At 41.3% G+C, this 25,127-nt stretch overlaps 1 protein-coding gene and 1 long non-coding RNA gene across 31 annotated transcripts in view; one reads left to right on the top strand and one right to left on the bottom strand.

The window, feature by feature from the left end:
- TRPM3 (transient receptor potential cation channel subfamily M member 3) overlaps positions 1-25,127 on the bottom strand; it is a 1,000,643-nt gene that overhangs the window by 215,035 nt on the left and 760,481 nt on the right. For all 28 annotated transcript variants that reach the window (XM_089336758.1, XM_089336764.1, XM_070050833.2 and 25 more), the window contains one exon: positions 14,302-14,425. In XM_089336758.1, the coding sequence (XP_089192884.1) occupies positions 14,302-14,425 (124 nt within the window). The remainder of the gene's footprint in view (positions 1-14,301; positions 14,426-25,127) is intronic.
- LOC149128715 (uncharacterized) overlaps positions 1-25,127 on the top strand; it is a 135,884-nt gene that overhangs the window by 106,604 nt on the left and 4,153 nt on the right. The window lies entirely within an intron of this gene.

Genomic DNA, 25,127 nt, shown 5'->3' with positions numbered 1-25,127 from the left:
AAATATTTGCAAACTACGCAACAGATAAAGGATTGATAACCAGAATCTACAATGAGATCAAGAAACTCCACAACAACAAAACAAACAACCCACTTAAGAGATGGGCCAAGGACCTCAATAGACATTTTTCAAAAGAGGAAATCCAAATGGCCAACAGACACATGAAAAAATGTTCAAGATCACTAGCAACCAGGGAAATGCAAATCAAAACCACAATGAGGTTTCACCTCACCCCAGTGAGAATGGCTCACATTCAGAAATCTACCAACAATAGATGCTGGAGAGGATGTGGGGAAAAAGGGACACTAACTCACTGTTGGTGGGAATGCAAACTGGTCAAGCCACTATGGAAGTCAGTCTGGAGATTCCTCAGAAACCTGAATATAACCCTGCCATTCAACCCAGCCATCCCACTCCTTGGAATTTACCCAAAGGAAACTAAATTGGCAAACAAACAAGCTGTCTGCACCTTAATGTTTATTGCAGCTCAATTCACAATAGCTAAGACCTGGAACCAACCCAAATGCCCATCAACAGTAGACTGGATAAAGAAATTATGGGACATGTACTCTATAGAATACTATACAGCAGTCAAAAACAATGAAACCCAGTCATTTGCAACAAGATGGAGGAATCTGGAAAACATCAGTGAACTAAGCCAGTCCCAAAGGGACAAATATCATATGGTCTCCCTGATCGATAGGCGACAACTAACTGAGCACCAAAGGGGAAACCTGTTGAAGTGAAATGGACACTATGAGAAACAGTGACTTGATCAGCTCTTGGCCTGACTGTTGATGTACAATGTAATACTTTATCCATGTTAGTATTTTTTTTTGTTCTAGTACTATTGGTTGAACTCTGTAATTAAGAAACAATTATTCTTAGGTGTTTAAATTTCAACTAAAAAGTGATCCCTGTTAGGAATTTGGAAAGCATTATGCTGAGTGAAATAAGCCAGTCCCAAAGGGACAAATATCATATGTTCTCCCTGATCGGTGACAACTAACTGAGCACCAAAAAGGAAACCTGTTAAAGTGAAATGAACACTATGAGAAACGGTGACTTGATCAGCCCTCACCCTGACTGTTGATGAACAACTTAATATGTTATCCCTGTTTGTATTTTTTTTTGTTTGTTCTACTTAATACTTTTGGTTGAATACTGTAATCAATACACAGTTATTCTTAAGTGTTGAAACTTAACTGAAAAGTTATTGCTGGTAAATGTAAGAGTGGGAATAAGAGAGGGAAGAGATGTGCAATTCGGGACATGCTCAAGCTGACTTGCCCCAAACGTTAGAGTCAGAAACATACCAGGAGATTCCAATTGAATCCCATCAAGGTGGCATGTACCAATGCCATCTCACTAGTCCAAGTGATCAATTTCTGTTCACAATTCATCATAATGATAGGACTAAGTGCCAAAGGGATCACATAAACAAGACTAGTGTCTGCAAATACTAGCTGATAGAATCAAAAAGGGAGAGAACGATCCAACATGGGAAGCGAGATACACAGCAGACCCATAGAATGGCAGATGTCCTAAACAGCACTCTGGCCTCAGAATCAGCCCTTAAGGCATGCGGATCTGGCTGAAAAGCTCATGAGAGTATTTCAGGCATGGAAAGCCAAGATACTCTGGCAAAAAAAAAAAAAGATGATCTAAATGAAAGATCTCCACGAGTGAGATCCCAGTGGAAAGAACAGGTCATCAAAGAAGGAGGGACCTTTCTCTGAAGGGAGGAGAGAACTTCCATACTGACTATGACCCTGTCGGAATAAGATCGAAGTCAGCGAACTCAAAAGGCTTCCATAGCCTTGGCAACTCATGACAAGAGCCTAGGGTGATTACTGGTGCCATAAACAAGAGTGTCAATTTGTTAAGTCAACAACAGGAGTCACTGTGCACTTACTCCGCATGTAGGATCTCTGTCCTTAATGTGCTGTACATTGTGATTTAATGCTATAACTAGTACTCAAACAGTATTTTTCACTTTGTGTTTCTATGTGGGTGCAAACTGTCGAAATCTTCACTTAATATATGCTAAGCTGATCTCCTGTATATAAAGAGAATCGAAAATGAATCTTGATGTGAATGGAAGGGGAGAGGGAGCGGGAAGTGGAGGTTTGTAGGTGGGAGGGAAGTTATGGGGGGGGGATGCCATTGTACTCCATAAGCTGTACTTTGGAAATTTATATTCATTAAATAAAAGTTAAAAAAAAAGAAAAAAGAAGATGATTTTGGGTAAAATCAGAAAGGCATTGAGGTGCAATGTAGTGTTTATCTCAAAGATCATTTCTCTGTCTCTCCAAAGATATGTTGGAGAGAACTATTTTTCCAAACCTTCAGCCATTTGGCCCAAAAGGTCCTTTCTCAGCTGTAAAATGTTGTTGCCCTTGTGACCATCAGGGGGTTTGCTGAGCAAGTTTGGTCACTGGTGATAGGCAGGTGTTGAATGCAATTTGTAGAGAACTGTGAGTTTGGACACCTGGGCCTGATGGAGCAAACTGGTAGGGTTTAATCACAGTAACTGAACTTTGGTTGTTTGCAGGAGGCCCTGTAGTCAATTAACTAATTAAACTGTAACCAACAAGTGACTCAAGCTGCAACAAATTGACTAGCAGATTGACTAAACTGTAGCCAATTAAGTTGTTCTTTATGTCTTCTGTTTTTCTATAAATGCTGTCTGATCACATTATTGGCTGGCTTTCTCAGAGACTGTTTTGGCCTGGGGAACTGCCTGATGGCTAAAAAAAAAGTTACTTTTTTTTCCCCCAGTAAACTCTACTTCATTGAATAGGTCTAAGCAGTTTTATCGTTTAAGCACATTTGGCGTGGTTTATAGGGTGTGAAGCAGAGCTCCAGAGACCCCAGGAGCATTAGGCAATGAGGCGTAGTTACCCCTGAGCCTGTTAGGGCCCCTTTTCCTTACAGCATTTGGAAGTCATGAGTTAAATTCTGTTAGATTTCAGAGCTCCACGGGTTTGTGCCATGAGCAGATTCTTAATCTGAATTGGTTTTGGAAGTCATAGTGGAAACCAAAGAGTACTGTCGTGAGGCCTTGGGATCTGACTGGGTTCCTTGCAGCGGTCCAATTCCCAGAGTTACCAGTTCATGTGCATTCAGGGTCTAGAACTCTTTTCTGGCTCTTCCACAGTTAGTTTCTCCTGCAACAGACTGCATAACCTTGGGGTGGGTCCTGACATTGGGTTTGTCCTTAGTAAGGCATAGGACCTTTTAGGGGTTTGTGGATCACACAGAAAACTGGACTGGGCCCAGTGTCTGGAATTCTTTCATGCTGAATTCCAGCCAATTTCCTGCGCAAGAATTCATTGTACTACTCTTCCTTTATTTTGAGAAAAATAAGTGAACCTTACTAGACCTAACAAGGAATTTTGGTGGCCACCATGAAGTTTTCATTTGGGCTGCTTTTGGAGCGTGAAGATCAAGAACCTCACAGAAATGCCAGGATGCATTTTTAAATTAGTGCACAGAGTTTTGAAAAGACTAAATGAGGGGAATAAAAGTATTTTTTTTCAATGAAGTTGAGCACTTAGAATGCTTTGTGCTGCTTCTTTAACCCCTCTGATGCCTTGATTCAAATTTTAAGATTAGATCAATAATGAAAGGCATCCTAGTCTGGCATGGGAGACGTTTTGTATGCCCTGTTCATTCCTGGGACTAAATAGCAGAAAGAACATGGGGTGGGTTGGGATGCTGCCTTTTTTGTGGATTTTTTAGTTTTTAAAATATTAATTTGAAAGGCAGAGAGTGGGACACAGAGAACTCCCATCTATGGGTTCACTCCCGAAATTCCCACAATAGACTGGGCCTGGGCAGGGCCGAAGTTGGGACCTGGGAACTCAACCCAGGCTTCCACATGGCTGGTGGCATCTCAGTTCCTTAAGCCAGGAACTGGAGCCACAAATTGATCCCAGGCACTCCAACATGTGACGCAGGCATCTTACTGGCTGGATGAAATGTCCACCCCTCTTGTTTGCCATTTTGAGACCTAGTTTTAGTGAAGGAAACTTACACACGTGGACAAAGTCTCTGTGTGTGGAAGTGTCTCCCTTTGGGTACTGGGAAGAGAAGAGGTCCTGATTCACAGGACACTTGCAATGGAGAAGGCAGAGATTGGAATCTGTATTCATAATCCTTGCTTCTGAGGATTTTCTCTCAATTGGGCTTCCTCCTTATATCTTTGGCAGGTGACAGTACTAGGGCTGAAATCGTACTGCAATAAACACAGCTGGCCATCAGGCCAATCCATCAAGACAAGGGCAACAATCCTTTAACTCAATCCCCTTGCTGAAATTAATAAAATGTTGGGGTGGGGTGAGAGGTCTGAGGAAAAACATCCTAAATGTGTTTTGGGGAGAGATGCCTGGGTCCCTGGAAGAACAGGACGTGGTTTGTGATGAGGTCTGCCTGGGTGTGCAGAGTTGCCTCCCCTTTCTAGCTCCAACTTCTCATTAAGTTTGTTTTCAGGAGACCAACAGTTCAGTGCCTTCGTTGAAGCTGCCTTTAAGTAAATTGAGGGAAACTTAGGCTTCTATTTTGCTGCTTTGTTTGTTTTCAGATTCTGTCTTAATCAGTATACTACAGCAGTATATTTTGGAGCAGTAATTCCTGAACTCCTGCAATGCTAGTTTTCTTTAGTAAGCAATTTAAGCCTAGATTTTGCTAACAGGTCAGCAGGCAAATATATGTGGGATGGAAGTTTGTGGATGAACTTGTCATAGTTGGAGGCATCTTTCAGTTGGCTGAAATCTTGGAGTTGAGTGCTGAATTAAGCAATAGATACTTAAGAAATGTAATTTATAAATAAGTTAAAATAGGGAAACTTGTTCTTGAAACCATTATGATTTTGTTGTGTAGTGGAAGAGAAGAGTCTAAGGGTAAATGTGGTTCTGACTAGTGGGAGACTTGGTCTTTTGACGTAGAACTAATTTTGGAGCATTCCAGAAAGGAGTATACAAGAGATATTAAGCTATTAGTTTTATTTGATATATTAAATTATTTGGAAGACTCTGTCAAATAATAATGCTCAATCAAGTTACGTTTGCATACATTTATATTATTGAAATGTTTCAAAATTGTATGAAGTTCATGCAATCTAATAGTTCTTGGATAATACTACAAGTCATAATTCTGGTTGTTATTTTAAAATGTTGTTAAGCAAACAGAGATGATCAGATTTGTCAATTGCAGTGAACTGTTATTAGATCTTTACCCATGGCCATTCTTGTTTGTTTGCTTGTTTGTTTTTAAGATTTATTTATCTGAAAGGCAGAGTCACAGAGAGGGGTGAAGAGAGATTGATCATCCACTGGCTGATTTACTCTCCAAATGGTAGTTGGGGCTGGGCTGGGCTGAAGCCAGGAGCCTGGAACTCTATACAGGTCTCCTATGTGAGCCCAAGCAGGAGCCCAAGCACTCAAACCATAGACACATGAACAGGGAGTTGGATTGTAAGGGGAGCAGCCAGGACTTGAACTGGTACCTTATGGGATGCCAGCATCGCAGGTGGCAGCTTAACCTGCTGTGCCACTTTGCCAGCCCCCATTCTAAGTTTTTGATACTCAGTTGTTCTGATTTTTCTCAAAAAAAGTTTTTAACTTTTTTTAAGATAAACAAATTGCATGTTTTTCATATATCCAGATTGAGGAACATAGTGATACTTTCCACCCTACCCTCCCTCCTGCCCATGCTCATACCCTTCCTCTCTTATTCACTTAAATTTTACAATGATCTACTTTCACTTTACTCTATACTCATAAGATTAACCTCATTCTAAGGAAAGAGTTCAACAAATAATAAAAGGAAAAAAAAATAGCTGTTCCTCAATGGTAGAGACAAGGGCTATGAACAATCTTTGAATCTCAAAATGTCAATTTCATCCCTATACATTAAATTTTTGGTACTCTATTAGTTACCATAAATAAGGGAGAACATATGGTATTTGTCTTTGTTGGACTGGCTTATTTCACTAAGTATAATGGTTTCCAGTTGCATCCATTTTGTCGCAAAGGACAGGACTTCATTCTCAAAGGAAGTTCTTTAAAGAACTTATCACCTAGGAAGTTACATGCTTCCTTTTGACTGTACCATCATCATAAAAAATGTGGATGGAACCTAAACCTGAACAACAGGTCCCTGAAGTAACAGTATGCCTGGATGACTGATTTAATTAGGGTTAACTTGGAGAAAGTACAAAGGAAAGCAGAGACATGTGTGCTTATATTCTAAGTAGCCCCTGTAATTAATTACAGAATAATTGTACTAATAGTTACTAGGAGCTATTCACTGTGCCAACATTCTTGGCACATGTTGAAATGCTTAACTCTCCAAGCATGGCAGCTCACGGGGTGTCCACAATGTTCAGGAAGAGCTCCTACATGTTGCTGAGACCTCAACCCACCAAGTGACTCCAACTGTCTGCAGGCTCATTGTTTGAGTGTGACAAGCATCTTCTTTTCCAAGCAAGTGGTATCTTGGACCTTGCAGTTCTCCCCCTGTCTGCAAGCCAAAGTGGAACTCTCTTGTTTAGAAGTCACACTTTCTTAGTTTTTATGAATCTATGAAAGGATAGGTACAGAATTGGCCCTTCGCTTATGAAATGTGGTGAGTTGTAATAGGATGCCAATATAGTCTTCAAATCTGCCCTCATAAAAATAAAACATTTCCTGGCATTGGAAGGTAGTGGAATTAGGTGTCCAGAGACCTATTTGTAAGGCACAGAAAACTGTCTTCTGTGGCCTTCCCTGGTGTCTGAGGGAGATGTATCAGCTGTGGAGCCTGGGATCCTCATGTGGAAGATGGGGAGCCATGTACAATGTGGATACTTCTTAGCTTTGCATTTGTTGGGATGCAGGGCATGCAAAACCATGTGAAACCATTCAGACCAAGCTGAATCTTTGGGTATGTTGATTTTTGTCTCACTGGGGGAAAAAGAAAATCAAAGCATAGGCTGTACTTAAAAGGAGGAAGCTCAAAATATGGTAGATCCTAGCATAGGTGAATATTATCCTGCGCTTAATGCATTTGAGCTATGCGCGTGCAATGAAGGCAGAGGTGGCATCCAGTTTGGTCTAGACTTTGGAGCTTGTTCTTCATAATCGCCAGATTAGATTGCCTCCCAGCCTTGCAACCACTTAAGCAGATGGGCCTAAATAAACCAAGTCTGTAACTCCTTTAGGGAATGTGCCACTGTGCTGGTAGAAATTTTAATGAAATTTACGGATGCTGAATATATATTATCCCCACTAATGCATATTCATCTGAACCCATTCGTTCAGTCATCCTTAAGCAAAGATTTATTGGATGTCTGCTGTGTATTTTCTGCAGTACTAAGCATGATTAGAGAGCACTGTATGCAGGGGAAGCAGCATAATGAATCAGACACAGATTCAAGTCTTGAGAGCTTACATGGGAAGTCAGATGTATGTAAAGTATAAAGTGCCACAAAAATTACACTAAGTATATCCCAGGCATGTGTGTGCATGCATGTGTGTATACATGGGTCTGTGTGCATGAATGTGGCAGTTGATTATACCTAGAAAGAGAGTGCTCCAAGCTTGAATAACAGCAGGGAAACTAAAAATGGAGGAAATTATTAAAAAATTATGGCAAGGAGACCAGTTTGGTTAGTGTGAAGGGTCCATAAAGAAGTAATGGAATTTAGGACTGGAACTGGAGGCAAAGCACTGTACTTTATATTAAAAGGAGTGACATTTTGGATCTGTGCTTCAGTGAGAAGTGTCAGGCATTTTTATAGCAAGTGGGTGGCAAATCTTTGCCTGTGGGTCAAATTCTGTTCACGGCCCATTTTTCTCTGACCAGTAATCTCTGGATGGCTTTTCCTTTTTAAAGTGTTATTTAAAAATAAGCAAGCAAAGAAAATTCTGCATCTGACATGTCTGGTATATGACACCTAAAATATTTGCTACCCGTCCATTTACAGAAAAGTTCACCAAACACTACAATATATGGGATGGAATTTTGGGGAGATGCTGGATAAAGAGATACCCAGTTAGTACAGAAGAGCAATATTCTTGGCAAGAAAGATAGGAATGCGTGGAATTCAGAAATGCTAGCTCTTGGAGGATGGCAATTGCTTTCTGGAGCTGTATGAATTGAAATGGTAATAGAAGTCATAACAGTGATCGAAAGGGAAGAGACCCAAGAATTAATCTTGATAAACACTCCTCCTAGTGTGGGGAAGAAGAGGAGGGGCTAACAGTTCAAAGGGAATAGACTGTAAGAGATGTGACAAGGCAATAGGAAGAAAATAGTCTACCATGGCATTCATAGGGAAGTAACTTTAAGAGGGAAAGCAGGCTGACAGTGTTAAATGCTACTGAGAAGTTAGTCAAAGGATGCAAAAGCAAAGACCTAATACTATCTCTGCTTCCATTTATTCTATTAGCACATTTTATATGCCCTTTGCTTTTCCCTGTCCAAAAATGCCCTATGTGAGAGAGAGAATGTGACAGGGGTGAAGTGCTGTGGTTTCAGCTGTTGGAGTGTAACAGTGACCTGGTCCTTAAGCTTAGTTCTCAGGAGCTAAATAAAGGTGGATACCAGGTACCCTCTAATTACCCCCAAACTCCCTGATGTTCATGCCAGCTGGTGGATGTCTATAAGAATGCTGTTGTCAGAATATTTGTTTCCCTGCTCGATTCATAGGTTGAATCTTAATCACCAAGGTAAAGGTATTGGGAAGTGGGGCACTTGGGAAGTGATTAAGTCTTGATGGCTTTGTCTTCGTGAATGGGATTAGTGCCCTTATAAAGGATGCCAAAGGGAGTGTGTTTGCCCCTCCCACCATGTGCAGATGTAGAAAGAAGGTGCCCTCTGTGAGAACACTGAGCCTGTGGGAGCCTCCATCTTTGACTTCAGACCCCAAGAGAACAGTAACATTCTAGTGTCGGTAAACCTCCCACTTGATGGAGTTTTGTTAGAGTAGCTGAAGAGAACAAGACAGTGGGGCTTAAGGAAGACCAGCTTATTGTTCTTTCTGTGCATCCTAAGTTGATGGACTGCATAAATACTCATAATATTCTATTTGTAATGTTTGCTTCTTCACTTTGGGATCATTACAGCCAGTGAGAATGAGCTGTAGGAATGTAGGTATAAAGCCCATGTTATCAGACCATAAAGGCTGAAGAATATTAACAACAGCCCCTAAATAGTACTCAGCAGATTAGGATGCTGTATTGATTTTTTTTAATCACATAAATGATGTTCACAAAGCTATTTAAACCTTTTTATATTCAATAAATACTCAGCATACAACATAGAGTTAAATTAAGCCATGGGATGACTACTTTATTTTGGGAATTATAATGTAAGTTAAAGATATAATAAAAGTGCCAAAAATCATACAATAAAGTAGGAAAACTGCAAAATGTTTTTTAACTTCTGAGGTAAAAAGAATAGAATTCAGATTATTTCCTGTATTTATAATACTCAAGTAGTGCTAACAAGTCATCTTAAAGTAGGTAATAAATTAGTAAATTGTTGGTCTTAAATGTTTATTTGCCATTGTAAATATGGGCTTGCTTCACATTTATGGGAAAAAGTTTGACATGTGAATATTTCATTTGTGTAATAAAGTCGTTTATCCAGAAGTAGATTAAATGGGAATTATTGAATATTTTGCCAGTCACTATGGAGTATTTAAAATAATTACCATTTAATCCAGGTTATAGTAACCACTAATTGTAGCAGAAGTTACACACAAAATAAATTGGGTCAGAAACCCTATGGCAGCAGTGATGCATAACGGCTGAGTACAATGAGTAGCTTAGACATGAACTGTGAGGCAACTGTGAGATTAAACCACACATCTTGCTGTTGAAATTGATAGTAAATAATTATGCAGTGTCACAGCTGTATGCTTGTGGTTGCATATGATTTGTGTAAGTGGAAATGGCAGCTGGAAAGAATGATTATCCAGAGCAAGGAAGCAATGGGAGTTGCAAAATCCTGAATTACTGGACTAGGGGACCGGAAGGTGAAGGGGAAAGTGAAGGGGAGTGTTGGGGGTGCTCCTCGAAAGCAACACTAAGGAGTTTGGACATTAATCAGTGAAATGTGGAAGTCCTAGAAGCTATCTGAGTAAGGGAGTGACAATCAGAACTGCTCTCCAAGGAGATGCAGCCTGGGGCAGTGAGTGAAATAGCTCAGTGAGGGAGAAGCTGTTTCCTTCCTCACATCAGGTAGGAACCCACTGCAATGGTCCTTCTGAAGAACAAGGAGGATCAGGAGGAGGACAGTGGTTACTGGAATCAAAACACAGAGGCAGGTGTTGTGGCACAGTGGGATAAGCCACCCATTGAGACTTTTGCATTCCATATCAGAGTGCCAGTTCAAGTCCTGGCCACTCCACTCTTTATCCATTGTCTTGTTGATGCATGCTGGATAACAGCAGATGATGGCTCAAGTGCTTGAGCCCTTGCCTTCTTTGTGGGAGACCTGGATAGAGTCCCAAGCTCCTGGCTTAGGCCTGACCTAACCCTAGCTATTGTGGGCCTCTAGGGAGTGAACAAAGTGGTTGGAAGACCTTTATGGCTCATTCTCTCTCTCTCTCTCTCTCTCTCTCTCTCTCTCTCTCTCTCTCTCTCTCATTCTTGTTCTTATTCTGTTTATCCCTGCCTCCCCATTGTTCTTTCATTCAAGCAGATGAAGATAAACATTTTAAAAACAGGAGGCAAATGTTACAGACATCGCCAAAAGCAAATCATGAAAATTTGGCAATAATCTGCTGTGGTGGTGTGCAGTGAGGAAAGGGGAGATCCAAAGCCTTCAGGACTAAGGAGAGAGAGCCAGAACTGGAAGGGGGAGCAATGTGGTAATGGAGGCTTTGGGAGGCACTCAACCATATGGCAGAGGCTGGTTGCATTTCTAAACATGCAACATTTGAAATGACAATGGGATAACCTGAGGAGACATGCAACTGTAAGTTGTAATTAAGATCATAGAGATTGGGAGAGAAAAGTGAAGGCCAGAAATGAAGCTGTGTGAATAATTTTCAGACAGATTATTGGTGAATTCAACAGGAATTGTATGATAATATTAAGAAAAGTTCAGGGTGCACGTACTACCGTGAAATACTTGGAGACTCAGCAAGTAGGAGTCTCTTACTGAATAAATACAGGAATAAAACAAAAAGTTCAGTGTAAATACCACAAAATACATGCAAATAGACTCAACTTACAATTACAAAATAGAGCTTCTAATATGTTCGTAAACAAAATCTGTTTCTGATTTTAGGAAATCTGCTTAACACAAAGCACAGAAAAGTTGAAGGAAAATTCATGGGAATTTTCTATCCTGGGAAATTCTGAAAGGAAAGGAGCTGATATAAGTGTATTAATATCAAGTGAACTGATATGCAAGGCAAAGGCACTGTTAGGAATAAGTTCACAGAATAGAGATAGAAAAATAACTGAGTAGGAAGTATAGCTATTGTAAAAGATAGAGCCTAGTAATATAATCTCAAAGTACATAAAGCAAAAATGTGACAGATCGTATGCTTTTTAAGGATGAAAAAGCACTAATTCCTGAGTTTTTTTTTAAGCCCTTCCTTCAATTCTATATTCCCATTTATTTATTTATTTATTTTTGACAGGCAGAGTGGACAGTGAGAGAGAGAGAGAGAGAAAGAGAAAGGTCTTCCTTTGCCGTTGGTTCACCCTCCAATGGCCGCCACGGCTGGCGCGCTGCGGCAGGTGCACCGCGCTGATCTGATGCGGTGCACCGCAGCTGATCTGATGGCAGGAGCCAGGTGCTTCTCCTGGTCTCCCATGGGGTGCAGGGCCCAAGCACTTGGGCCATCCTCCACTGCACTCTCTGGCCACAGCAGAGAGCTGGCCTGGAAGAGGGGCAACTGGGACAGAATCCGGCGCCCCGACCGGGACTAGAACCTGGTGTGCCGGTGCCGCAAGGCAGAGGATTAGTCTAGTGAGCCGCAGCGCCGGCCTAATTCCTGAGTTCTTAAATTTGTCCCCAACTTAATGTGCTGTTGAAGACAGTTTTTTCTTTTTAATTTTTATTTTTCACGCAATCACATTGATAGAATTTAGGTCATCAGTTGGTTTCTAGGGAAATTTATCTTCTTAGAAGGTGACTGGCAGAGGGAAGTGAATTCAAGAAGTAGAGGGAGTAGAAAGTATGGTAGTATGTAATAAAGTAGGAACAGTGGTAGTACCTCTGTATGATGACGGCATGAGGAGTTGCCTCCTGTACCAGGAGACTACAAAGGACCTATCAAGGCATGTCTTCCATGAGGCCACACACTTCAGAGGCCCAGGTTTGATAAACTATGCATGCACAGTGCAGGTCTTCATTATGAAAGTTGGAGTGCTGGGATGAGATATGTCGAGGCACTAGAATCAAAATCCCTTAGCTGGATTTGGCAATGGTTAGATTGGCCTCAGAATATTCTAGGCCATGTTATTTGTAAAGAGTCAAACTTGAATGATGCGAGACGAGGAACTGCACTCTGCCGCGTCCTTGTCTTGTGTGCTATGTTATGCAGCCTGATGACTTGGATAATACTTGGGCTCTGCAGGAAGACAGCCCTGGCTTGGCTCTCTGTGATTGTCTATCTCTGCCTCTCTCAGCCTCTGTTCCCTCTCCAGCCCCTGCAGAAACAAGCGAAAAAAAAAAAAACAAAAAACCTATCTTGTGTGTATCTCCTTTGTAAAGCATCTAGTACTGTCTATGCACATAAATAGCCCATGAAAAATGATTTTATTATTTTTAAAAATCCTAACATTTCTGTCCAGATGTGGAGGGGAGATAATTTATTACTTGTGTAGAATGTGTTTCCTCAGCCTGGATCTAGGAATACCTCACATTTCTTGTAAATCTAGCCAGTCAACACACAGTTGACCTTTTTAGCAGGAACCACAACTAAGCAACATGACTGTTGGCAGGCAGAATCCCACAGAACAGGCCTATGACTTATCCAGCGGAGTTCATGCAGCTTCATTTTGTTTCATGGCATCAAACAGGTTCCTCACTGCCTTTCTAGGAAATTACAGGGCTGCTTAAATGTCTAGTTCTGGCAAGGTTGCAAGTTAGCACTGGCGAATACCAGAAGAAAATGCCCATTGTAGCCTACAGAAGCTCAGCGTGTCAGGTGCAACTTTGCATGGGGAGCAAATGCGCTGACATGCAGTGAGCTAACTTAAAGACTGGAGGGTGATGCACGTGGGTGGCATTTCAGAGTCAGTAGAGTCTCTCACTGAGTGACAGCTGTCAATCTGCTCTCTGGATTCTCTCTGCTAGGTCTATGGATGCCTAAGGATTAGAAGCCTGGTCCCATTCCTCTCATCCCAGACCCACAAGCTGCTGAAAGGCTGCATACAAAGGCTGTGTGAGAGATGGTCTTGCCTGCTCTAATCAATCTCTTTTTAATGTTTTTCCACATTTTGTGAAAAGCAGTCGAGCTCAGCTGACCTTTGAGTTGTTCCTCCACCCCCCACACTCTTGCCAAGGCCTAACTGGAATTTATACAGAGTGACCAATTCTGCTTCATTGACTTCAATGAGACAATTTTGGAATAAACGTACTTCTCACCGAAATGAAACACCACTGGTTTTCAGGTACCGAGTCCTGGTTTCTCATTTACTGACACAGTGAGTCTGAGTTTCCTCCTCTGTGAGGTGAGAGAAATAATTGTCCTGCATCAGGACAGTGGAAGAGATCATCCAAGTTAATGTGTTGAGAGTGAGCTCCCTGCCTGGTATCGAGCAAGCAATTGTTAAACATTAGCTCCAGTTGTTTCTGCTTGCCCTAACTCATCATTCCACTTAGAAGACATTTTGCTTGGATGGAAGAATGGTTTCAGTAGCTCCTGGAGGATGTTTCACAAACAGCACCTGTTTCCAGCATTCCTTGGCTGGAATGCTGTGTGTCCATTTTCCACCTATCCAGATTAGCATCTGCCACCGAGGGCATTTCAGTGGGTCATTACTCATAAGCCAAAGTGAAGCCCCAACCTAAGAGATGATCAACTGATCAAGTGTTTACCAGGAGGAAACCTATTTTGTTTCTTCAACCCATTTGGTTGAGGCGATCAGTGACTTTCAAATGAGTTCCCGAAGGAAATGATGCTAAACCCTGGCTGCACACGCTCCATTAACTCCAAGGCAGAAAAAGCAGTGTGTTAGCTATTGAGGGAGCCAGTGGAACCTGAGGAGGGGTGTCAGCTCAGCCAGAAACAGCAAACAAGGAAGCGTGGCAACATGGCAAGGGCCCTGCCGCCCTCGAGGAATTACCTACCAGTTCCTTCTTCTTCATGCACTCCATGAGAATGATGAACAGGTGCTGGGCTTGGGTTCGAGTGTAGGTGAACGTCTTCTGTATAGTCACCAACAGCTGGTCCCTCAAAGACTCATTTATAAGGCTGCAATTAAAAGCAATGCCAAAAACAGGTCAGCCCAGCTCCTATTCAGTACTTTTCCCCAAAGTTTATTTTTAATCAACACATAATAATTGTACATATTTATAGAGTATACTGTGATGTTTCAGTGGATGTTTGCATTGTATAATGTATTTAGCATATCTGTCACCTCATATGCCTGTCATTCTTTGGGGTGATAACACTCAAAATTCTCTCTTCTATTTTGAAACAACATGGCACTGTTAGCCATGGTCACCCTATTGTGCAGTAGAAATATTACAGAACACAAGAAAGCTTTGTGATTTACTTTAGGCAGATGGTACTCTTCTCTATTCTCACAATCATTATTTTGATGTGATCATTTAAAAAGTAGCCCATTTAAAATAAATCCATTTTAATGTCTCAGAACCTAGCAGAATAAAATAGGAAGATTTAGTTCTTTTTGTCTTCTGTTTTTTCATGGCATGTGTTTAATGCCCTCTTAAGTTTTGTTATCAGAAAATGCCTTCAATTAATCATCTGCATCTCAGTATGAAGTCACTGTATTCCTTCCCTGAAGGAAACTGAAATTGTAATACCATCTCTAATTATTGGAAGAAAGATTGTATGTCATTAGTGGATTTAAAAAACTATATTTCTGGGGCCAGTGTTGTGGTATGTGTGGTTAAGCTCCCACTTTGAATACCAGCATCCCATATTGCAGTGCCAGTTTGAGTTAAGGCTCCTCTGTTTCCATCCCTGCCACTCTCATGGGCAACCTGGATGGAATTCCTAGATCCCAAGTTTGGCCTGGCCTGGCCCCAGTGGTTGCAGCCATTTGGGGAGTAAACCAGTAGATAGAAGAGATATTTCTTTCTCTCCCTCTCCCTCTCCCTCTCTCTTTCCTTTTCTCCCTGCCTTCCTCCCTCCCTCCCATCTCTTCTCTCTCCCCCTGTCACTGTGCCTTTCAAATAAAGAAATAAATCTTTAAATCTTTGAAAGAAATAAAAGATTAAATCATTTTTAGACAGAGTTCCCATTCAGTGGTTCTCCAAATGTCTGCAACAGCTGGGGCCAAAGCTGGGATCTGGGAATGCAATGCAGGTCTCCCACGTAGGTGGTAGGAGCCCAGTTACTTGAGCATCATTGCTGTCTCCCAGGGTCTGCACTGGCTGGAAGACGGAGGCAGCAGCCAGAGGTGGGATCAAACTTATGCACTCCCATATGGGGCAAGCATGTCTTAACCACTAGGCTAAACTCCAACTTCCATTGTTAGACTTCTTAGCATCAAAAAGAAAAAAAAAAAGGAGTTATGTTTCCTTTAACATTCCATGTAGATGGTAGCCTGTCTGGCCCACTATTCAGGTCATTATTATGTATATCAAGCTTTTGCTCTGATCCAGTGAACAAAAATTTGATCCATAAGAAAGTATCAGCTACTTCATTAATAGATCATTTTTATACTAGAAGAATACACGAAAGCATGGGAGATGCATATAGCCAACCAGTGCACAAGTATATCTTGAATATAGATTAGTTATAACTACTTTTTAACTCCTCTCCCACTAGCCTGACAAGAAGGGAGCTATATTTACCAACCACCAAAAGGTAGGAAATAAAAACTCACTTGATTATTTTTTTTTTTTTTGACAGGCAGAGTGGACAGTGAGAGAGAGACAGAGAGAGAAAGGTCTTCCTTTGCCGTTGGTTCACCCTCCAATGGCCGCCGCTGCAGCCGGCGCACCGCGCTGATCTGATGGCAGGAGCCAGGATCCAGGTGCTTTTCCTGGTCTCCCATGGGGTGCAGGGCCCAAGCACCTGGGCCATCCTCCACTGCACTCCCTGGCCATAGCAGAGAGCTGGCCTGGAAGAGGGGCAACCAGGACAGAATCTGGCGCCCCGACCGGGACTAGAACCCGGTGTGCCGGCGCCGCAAGGTGGAGGATTAGCCTATTGAGCCACGGCGCCGGCTCAAAACTCACTTGATTATTAATAGGTAATGAGGCAGATAAACTGCTCTCAGGGGTAGCAGCAAAACTGCCATAATTTGCCTAGTATTTTGCAGTTTACAAGTGCTTTCATAGTTATCAGGCTCTTAGATTAGTAAAATATCTTATTTGGTGCTCACAGGAACTCTAGTTAACAAATCTGTCTAGTTTCATAAGTAGGACATCTATGATAGAAATGATCAACTCCTGAGGTCGCAGAGCAAAGAAATGCCAGAGCCACAGTCAGAACCTAATTGTTCAGACTCCTAGCCCAGTGTTCTTTTGCTCTTTTTTTTTTTTTTTTTTGGACAGGCAGAGTTAGAGAGACAAAGAGAAAGGTCTTCCTTCAGTTGGTTCACCCCCCAAATGGCCGCTATGGCCGGCACACCACGCTGATCCGAAGCCAGGAACCAGGTGCGTCTCCTGGTCTCCCATGGGGTGCAGGGCCCAAGCACTTGGGCCATCCTCCACTGACTTCCCGGGCCACAGCAGAGAGCTGGACTGGAAGAGCAGCAACCAGGACAGAATCCGGTGCCCCAACTGGGACTAGAACCCGGTGTGCTGGCACAGCAGGTGGAGGATTAGCCTAGTGAGCCATGGCGCTGGCTTGTTCTTTCTACTTACGCCAAATGCCTTATGCCGCTGCCTCTCCTCATCAATGTGGCTGCTAGAGCAGGCATTTGTAGAATTTCCTTGAACATGAAACTAAGTCCAACTTTATTTCTTTAATAAAAAGCAATGTGAGAGGCTCAAGAGTGTCTTCTAGTTAGTGGCCTGCTGTGCCCCAGGTTGTGTGAGCATCACCTGAACTCACTACGTTGGGGAGTAGGGTGCCTCTGTTTTGAAGAGGGTGATGTTCCCCAGGGCAGAATAGTGCTAAGGATCCTGAAAGGTGACCTAGCTGGATGGATGCCTGGATTACCCCTTTGTCTCCACTCCTTCAAGAAGACTGTATCACATCATCCACACTTAGAGAAAGAAGATGGGCCAAAGTCTGAAAAAGAAATGATACCACATCCTGTCTCTAGATTATGTCGATAATTCTGGATGACTCCATGGCCTTAGCTGTGGCCCAAGCTAGAACTGCCAATTCATTCAACAGATATAGTGAATAATGAATGTCTTCCCTAGCACCAGCCAAAACCAAGGCATGTGGCAGTGATATGGAGACAGACAAGATAGACACACTCCCAGCTTTCAATGAGTAGAAACATGAACCGTCAGCTCAACTGTGATTGTCAGCAGTAAAGTAGTAAACTTACACAAATACAACAGGACTTCAAATGTTCATGAGAAACTTCCACTATGAAAAAATTAGGCATGGATTTCAAAAATAAACTCATTTCCATGAGTTTTTTTGAGCCCCTTTACATAATCTACTTTGAAGGATTCAGGAAAGGATTCTCTGAGGAAATTTTTTTTTCTTAGGCCTGAAGAACAAATAAGCATTAGCACGGTTGGGGATGGGGGGACCAGAAGAGGGCCTTCTCAGGACACAAAATGGCATGACAAGATATGGTTTGGAGGAAATTGAAAAAAAAAAAAAAAAACAGTATGAATGACCTAGAGAGCAAGTGAAAAGGTAGAGTAAGTTGGGGCTACTGAGGGGGTTAAGGGAAGAAGATCGCGCTGGATTTTGGAAGATTATATTAGCGATATTGGCTTTATCTCCCAGTGATGAAGGATTAATGGAGCTAAGCAGGAGACTCACATGATCAAATGTGTACTGTCACTTAACAAGTCAAGAAATGAGAATTCATGTGCCTACCTGACAGGTAACCCAAGTAGGTGAGTCTAGAGAGCTCCACAACCTTGAGTGTACATGAACCTTGTGCATGACTAACAGCAGAAGGGGCTCATTAGCCACCGGATAGATCCAAACCCTTGTCTGCAGGCATTACATTTTGATAACTCAAAAGTTGTTTTCCATCAACAACCATCTGTCCTGAGGTCCCAATTCCCTGAGGTCGTTAACTGAGTGACCTGTAACTTGTATCCATCCTGTCACTATGTAAAACTTTTAGAATCATTTGCAATTTGGCTCATTGCGGGCTTTAGTAGTTAGGGGAGCTGGAAGACACTGGGACTTACACAGTTTTGAACTCCGTTTCACAACTGACTGCCGTCATGGCTTTGGCTCAATCGTTTAGCGATCAGGGCCCTAGAATGCTAGAAGTAGGCAGATTCTGTAGGTTGGTATCTTCTGAAGTGTGGAGTGCCTATTTCTACAGGAGCAGAGATGTTTTCACACAGAGTCAAGGTGATGTGGTCTGTTGAAAGCATTGTTACACTCATTAAACACTAAATAACTGCCATTCTTGGTTCAGTTATTTTTCCAGCCTTCTGATTGCATCAGAGAAAAAAATTCTCATTTTTGGTGCTTCTCCAACATTTGCAAATAAACTCTTTTAACAAAGAAATAGCATGCATTAGGTCTTGGGAGCAGCAGAAGGAGCACAGTTGGAGCACAGTAACACTGTTTTCTAAGAGCCCGCGTAACTTTTGATGTGCCATGGGTCAGTATGGTTTATTCCACACTGGGGCTCCAGAGAAATTGGCATTCCTAGCTGTAAGGCAAGCAGGGCTGAATTCCAAACTGTAGCCTAAGAAAGTTTATGATTTGTGCTCGGTAGCACAATTTGATGATCTCCCTGTTTGACCTGTACCAACTAACTTCAGCCGTATCACACTAGGCTACTCTGCATGTTTGCATTCGATAAATATACCCTCGATTTCCTAATCATCTGCATTTGAGGTAGAAACTGTAGCTGATTTGGTGTAAGTACATACATCCATGTAGGTACTTTTAAATGTTCATGGAAAGTGGAATTAGAAGATCAACTCATTTTGGTTGAAAACATTTGAAATCCAGGCATAGGGTTTTCACAATACAAAGTTTCCATGAACTCTCTAAGACCCCTCCTAGAGAACATCTGAGGGAAGTGGGACAAGTTTTGAGGGGCAAAGCAGAAGCTGGTAAGTGAGGACAATGGCACCATGCAGTTAAGAGCTCAAAGGTCGTATTGTTTGCAGTTTTCCGTAGGTATTTGCTTTGCTGAACTAAATGTTTACTCTTTGTTACAAAGGTTTATTCTGTCTTCTCCAAGTATCCTTTCTGATTTTGCAGCCATGGTCTTTGAGATATTGAGAGGCCTACTTTCTTGAAATTACTGTTTTTCTACTTCTATTTTTGCCCCCTGCACATTAGAGTGATTTAAAATTGGACTGTTAGTGACTCATCAACTAAATTAGAGGGAATCTCCTTTTAGATTTTTTTTATTGGCACTAGAATAGTGATTGAAAATTTCTTGACATCAAAACATGGTCATATCATTATGTGTAATTTTCCTTTGAAGCTCAGGTTCTTGATAAAGTGACCCTATTTATGTAAACTTTTTGATTTGTGGTTCCATATGTGCCAGTGTTATTTTTGGCACACCTCCGATTAGAGGTTTTTGTGACAGGGAGTGTATTCACTGAAGTGAGCAAAGTCTCTGTAGCATCTGTGTCTTCATTCAAATGCTGTGCTTAGGATCTGAGCTTTTTAGATGAGTTCTTGAACAATTTACAATAGGGCAATGTTTATCCAGTGCTAAGGGGAACCAGCGAAGCTCCCTGTTTGCTATTATTATTCTGTTCCAATGCTGGCAATACAACACACGCATACAAGTACTGCTCAGAATGAAGATAATTACCTGTAATAGCAGAGTTTGGTTCCTAGAAGTAGAAACTAGAAAATGCACTTAGAATTCAATGGGACTCTAAGAGCTAATCTGAGGTTAATTAATGGCTTTCCAAGAGCAGAGCCCTTCCCGTGACCCCCATTGATGCTCTCTATTAGTTTCTTCAGAGTTGAGAAAAGTTTACTTACATAAGTAAAATTACTAACAATATCACAATTAGGTAGTTGAAAGACATAATTTTCCATGAAATCCAATTCTCTGAGAAAAACAAAATTTTATTATTTGCTTGAAGCCAAAGCAAGTTACTAAATGTTATATTAAAGGGATCAAGAGCTATGTGTCTTGCCTGAGGTCACAGAGAATGGCATTTTCTCCTCACACCTCCTCCTTTTCATAAAAGCTACCACTTCCTCCCAAATGCCATGACCCTGGAACCACAAGTAATGGCATGATTCTTCCCAGAGAGGCAAGACAGGATCGTAAACAAACACATCATGGCCACCAGGACCAGGCTGTCTGTATTCAAGCTTTTGGTTTCAGACTGTAATCTTGTGTACATTATCTAGTGTTGATATCACATTTTTGTATATGTAAAATGGGAATTATAGTAGTACTTGTTTAATAGATGTTAAATGGATGTGGATGTTAAATGAGTAAGCTCCTTATAGGGCTTGGGAAAGTGCCTGACCTACAGCAAGCCCTGTGTAAGCATTTACCATTATTTACACGCAGTCCTACAATGCTCTCGAGGTGAGAGTTACTGTTGTATTCCTTCATGATAAGTGACCAGGGCCTGTGCGCTCTGCAAAGCTTTCTTCCAGTATTAACAACACACCCACTGAACCCAGTGGTATAGGGGGAGAAGTAACTTTCCTGCTCCAACAAGGTTAGAGACCAGTGTCTTGTTTTTTGTATGTTTTATGTTTGGGAAATGGAGATACTTAACAAATTTTGGAGCTGAATTACAGTAGAGCCTTACAAATACTCCATGCAAATATCTGATTATCATTCATTCATTCGATAAACAAGATTGATGCCTACTGTATGCCAGGCATTATGTTGCAGGTAAAGAGATGAGTAAGTCTGTTCTAGCCTCAAGGAGTTTATAGGATTATATTCCTTATATGCTGGCAATCTATTAACAGGTAACACCCCAAAAGTTCACCATGTAAAACAGTGTTAATATACTGTGTGGATGATTTGTGGGTCAGAAATTCAGGCAGGACACTGTGTGATGACTTGGTGATTGGAGTGGTTGGAATGGCTGAAAAAAGGTTTGAAAATGGCCGTTGTCGGCTGCCTCTCAGACACATTAATAGCAATCTGATTGTAAGTGGAGAAGCTAAGGCTTGAATCAGTCACTCTGATATGGAATGTGGGTGTTGAAAGCAATAGCTTAACTGACTATACCACAACACCTGCTACACATTTTTTTTTCTTTAAATTCTATTTTGAGAGGCTGGTGCTGTGGCACAGTGGGTTAACGCCCTGGCCTGAAGTACCGGCATCCCATATGGGCACTGGTTCTAGTCCCCAGCTGTTCCACTTCCAATCCAGCACTATGCTACAGCCTGAGAAAGCAGTGGAAGATGGCCCAAGTCCATGGGCCACTGCACCTGTTTGGGATACCAGGAGGAGGCTCCTGGCTCCTGGCTTCAGATTGGTGCAGCTCCAGCCATTACAGCCAAATGGGGAGTGAACCAGCGGATGGTTCACTCTCTTTCCCTCTCTCTCTCTCTGCCTCTCCTATTTTGATGAAATTTTTGAAGTACTTTCATCTTCCTGTAATTATGTTGCATAGAAATTATTTACATGTTCGTCCTCTTCTAGATGATGTACTTCTTGAAATAGTGATTGAATTTTCATTCTGCTTTTGCTTTGAGTTCTACATGATTCAGTGTTGGCTCTAAAAGGTGTTTGTGGGTTGAGTGAATGAGTAGTTGCCTGCTTTGTGATTGGTGACCAGGGGTCCTCCCCAGGCCCCTTGAGTCTTAGGCTGGATGGACTTCCAGCCTATTTTGGAGAATGGAAGAAGTGGGTAGGATTTTTCCTCCAATTAATGTCCTTGATACTTTTTTTCATTAGATTCATTTCTAAGAAATATTCTTGATCTCCACCTATCTCCTTTAAACTCACAAGGTTTTGAGGAATGACTTGGACACCCAACTCAAAGGCTTGTATTTGGTCCTATTTCTGGATATTACTTTACCCTCCCTCCTTTGAATTGTTTTGTAGCTCTTGTCAGGAACCTATGTGTTCATTATGTCGCCCATAATTCTTAGGGCAATGTCTTACCCATGAAAGCACTCAATAACTGTTAGACTATTTTAAGAACTTCAGTGATATTGAGATAATTTCTCTTATACAAATCTTACTGGTTTTGACAACTGGAAATCATTATGTCACCTAGAAACCAAATACATTTTTTTCCTCAACTAATTCCATGTCATAAGTGGAAGGGGTCAGGTCAATTTCACAATCTGCTCTAGAAAATGGAATGACATTTAAGGGTACTTCAATAACTTCATGGATAAATAGAATTAAAAGATATATTTATTTTGGTGCAAAAGTTTTTGAAATCCATGTACAGAAGAGATATTGAAAAAGTTCATAGAAAATACTTATCAATCAACTGCATGGATTTGAAAATTTTCGCACCAAGAAAAGTTATTTAATTGCATTTTTTATGAATATTTTGAAGTACCCTTGGAATTAATTAAGGCCTGATTTAGTGCTTTTGGTAAAAATACAACTGATACACAGCCTTCAGTTGGAATACAGCTCTTCCTTTACTAGAGAAGGACTTAAGACAGGTTATTCAGGCTTGGTAAGCCTTCATCACTTTGTTAACTGGGGGTAGTATATATAATTGTGGGGAAAACGTACCATATAGAAGGTACTTAGCACTGTTCCTGACACGTAGAAATTGAGCAACTGATACATCTTTTCATTAAGTACTCCAGGGAATATTCATATCTGCAGGGAATCCCAGTGATGCCCAGCTCAGAGCTGAAGCAGGGTAATTGACAGGCAAATTGTCTGGAGGAGACTATGCTCATGGAGAAGAGACAGACTGTAGTACAGCTATAAAGTTTGGATAAAACAGGTCTGTGAATGGGATGGAAAAAATCCACTAAGTCAGGATAGCAATGGGGAGAGCCCACAATCTCTTGGATCCTTATTTATCAAGGTCATGCAGAAACCAATCAACTGGTGATGCAAAGATGCCCTGGAACCATTACTCTTAGATAATTTTATGTCATCTTAAACAAGCATTAGAACTCATACTTGACTGTCATCTTCCCCAGAAGCTTAGACATAGATATTTCTGAGGAATATATATTACAGGGAGGGCACTAATATATGAAATTTCTGCAGAGGGATTTAATTTTGGGATAAGGAAATGATAGGGCTTCTGAGCAGCCATTTATGGATGCAGACTCTGAGGCCTGAAGCCATGAACTGACTGAAGATTGCCTAATTGACAAGCATCAGAATTGGGCTTAAAGCACAAGAGAATCGGGAGAGAAGAATCACTAACAATGAGTTACATCAGCCTAATAATATAGGCTCCACTTAGTGTACTAGAGTCAAGTGAGTGAGTTGCTGTTTGAATGACTGGAGACAAGTGGATGTTTTCTTTTATACCTGAGATGAGACGTTCTGTACCTTATACATGGGAAGACTCAACATTTCACGGACCCATAATTTTCCAGAATTACTTTGCTGCACTATCAAATGCCCAAGTTCCCCTTATTAATCAAAAGGTAAATAAATATTTTGCTCAACAATTAGAAGCCCTAAGAGCAACTCTTAGGATAAGTGATGATTTATGTTAAATTCACACTTAACTAATTGATGTTGATGTTTTTCAGAAAATGGTGATTAGAACGTTTGGAAAGATTGAATGGACATGTAACAATGACTGAAAGATGGGCTGGGCTGGTTAGGAGATTATTTTGCCCAGTCATTTATTGAAGTTCAACTCTAGGTACGAACAGTGTCTCTCATCCAAGGTCTGTGAGAAAGAGTAGCTCTGCTCTTGTTTTTTGTCTAGCCTAGGAAAGATGTTTACCTGGGCCTTTCCTAAGGGTTCATCTAGCAATGTAAGTAGTTAGAAGGACCTTAGAGAAAGTGCCCATAATGGGGCACACACATTGATGATCCAATCAGTTGTCTGACAAATTTATCACTATCCATAGGGTGATCATATCTTATATTTTTTCTTTTATTTTAAAAACACCCAATCTAGAATTCTGAGCTAGCTATAGTAAAACAGAGGGCACAGATACACATATTAAAGGAAACAGAAGATGGGTGGTGAGTTGAGGTTGTGAGAGAGGCAAAAGAGGCATTTAGTACCTCTTCTGAGATAAGCTCCATACCATGAATTTGACATCTGGCACATTGTATGAAAGATTAGGAAAACACTGGCCAGACTGTAAGCTTTGGGGATGTATGGGCTGTATGTTACAAGGTGTATTCTCTTCTTCCCTCAGTCCTAATATGCTTAACACACACACACACAAAAAAAACTTTTTTACCATCCCCTTGTCTTTCCTGCATAGCCTCTCACTCTCACAAATTATTATACTATATATGTATCACCCACCAAACCCTGCTGAAATATGAGCTCCATAAGTTTTGTCTATTTGTGTTCTGTTAGGTTTTCATCAGTGTCTAGAACAGTGTTGAGAACATAGTAGATCAAAAAAAATTTGTGGAATGAATACATAATGTTGGTTGGCAGGAAGAGTATAATCAAAAATATAAAGATTGAAGTAAGCATTGTGGTGCAGTTGGTTATTAACAAGGTTATTGGGATTTCCATATCCTATATATCAGAGTGCCAGTTTCAGTCCCAGCTACTCTGCTTCTGATCTCATTTTCTGCTATTACATCCTGGGAGGCAGCAGATAATAACTCAAGTGCTTGGCCCCTGCCACCCATGTGGGAGCTTTGGATGGAGTTCTGGACTCTTGTCTTGGATCTGACTTGGCTTGGGCTGTTGTTGTAGGCATTTGAAGAATGAAGTATCAGATGGACGATATCTTT

This window comes from Oryctolagus cuniculus, chromosome 1 (assembly GCF_051225735.1).
Source record: "Oryctolagus cuniculus isolate XC-2025 breed Fujian yellow rabbit chromosome 1, ASM5122573v1, whole genome shotgun sequence".
Taxonomy (NCBI): domain Eukaryota; kingdom Metazoa; phylum Chordata; class Mammalia; order Lagomorpha; family Leporidae; genus Oryctolagus; species Oryctolagus cuniculus.
This window is presented reverse-complemented; position numbering and strand designations above follow the sequence as displayed.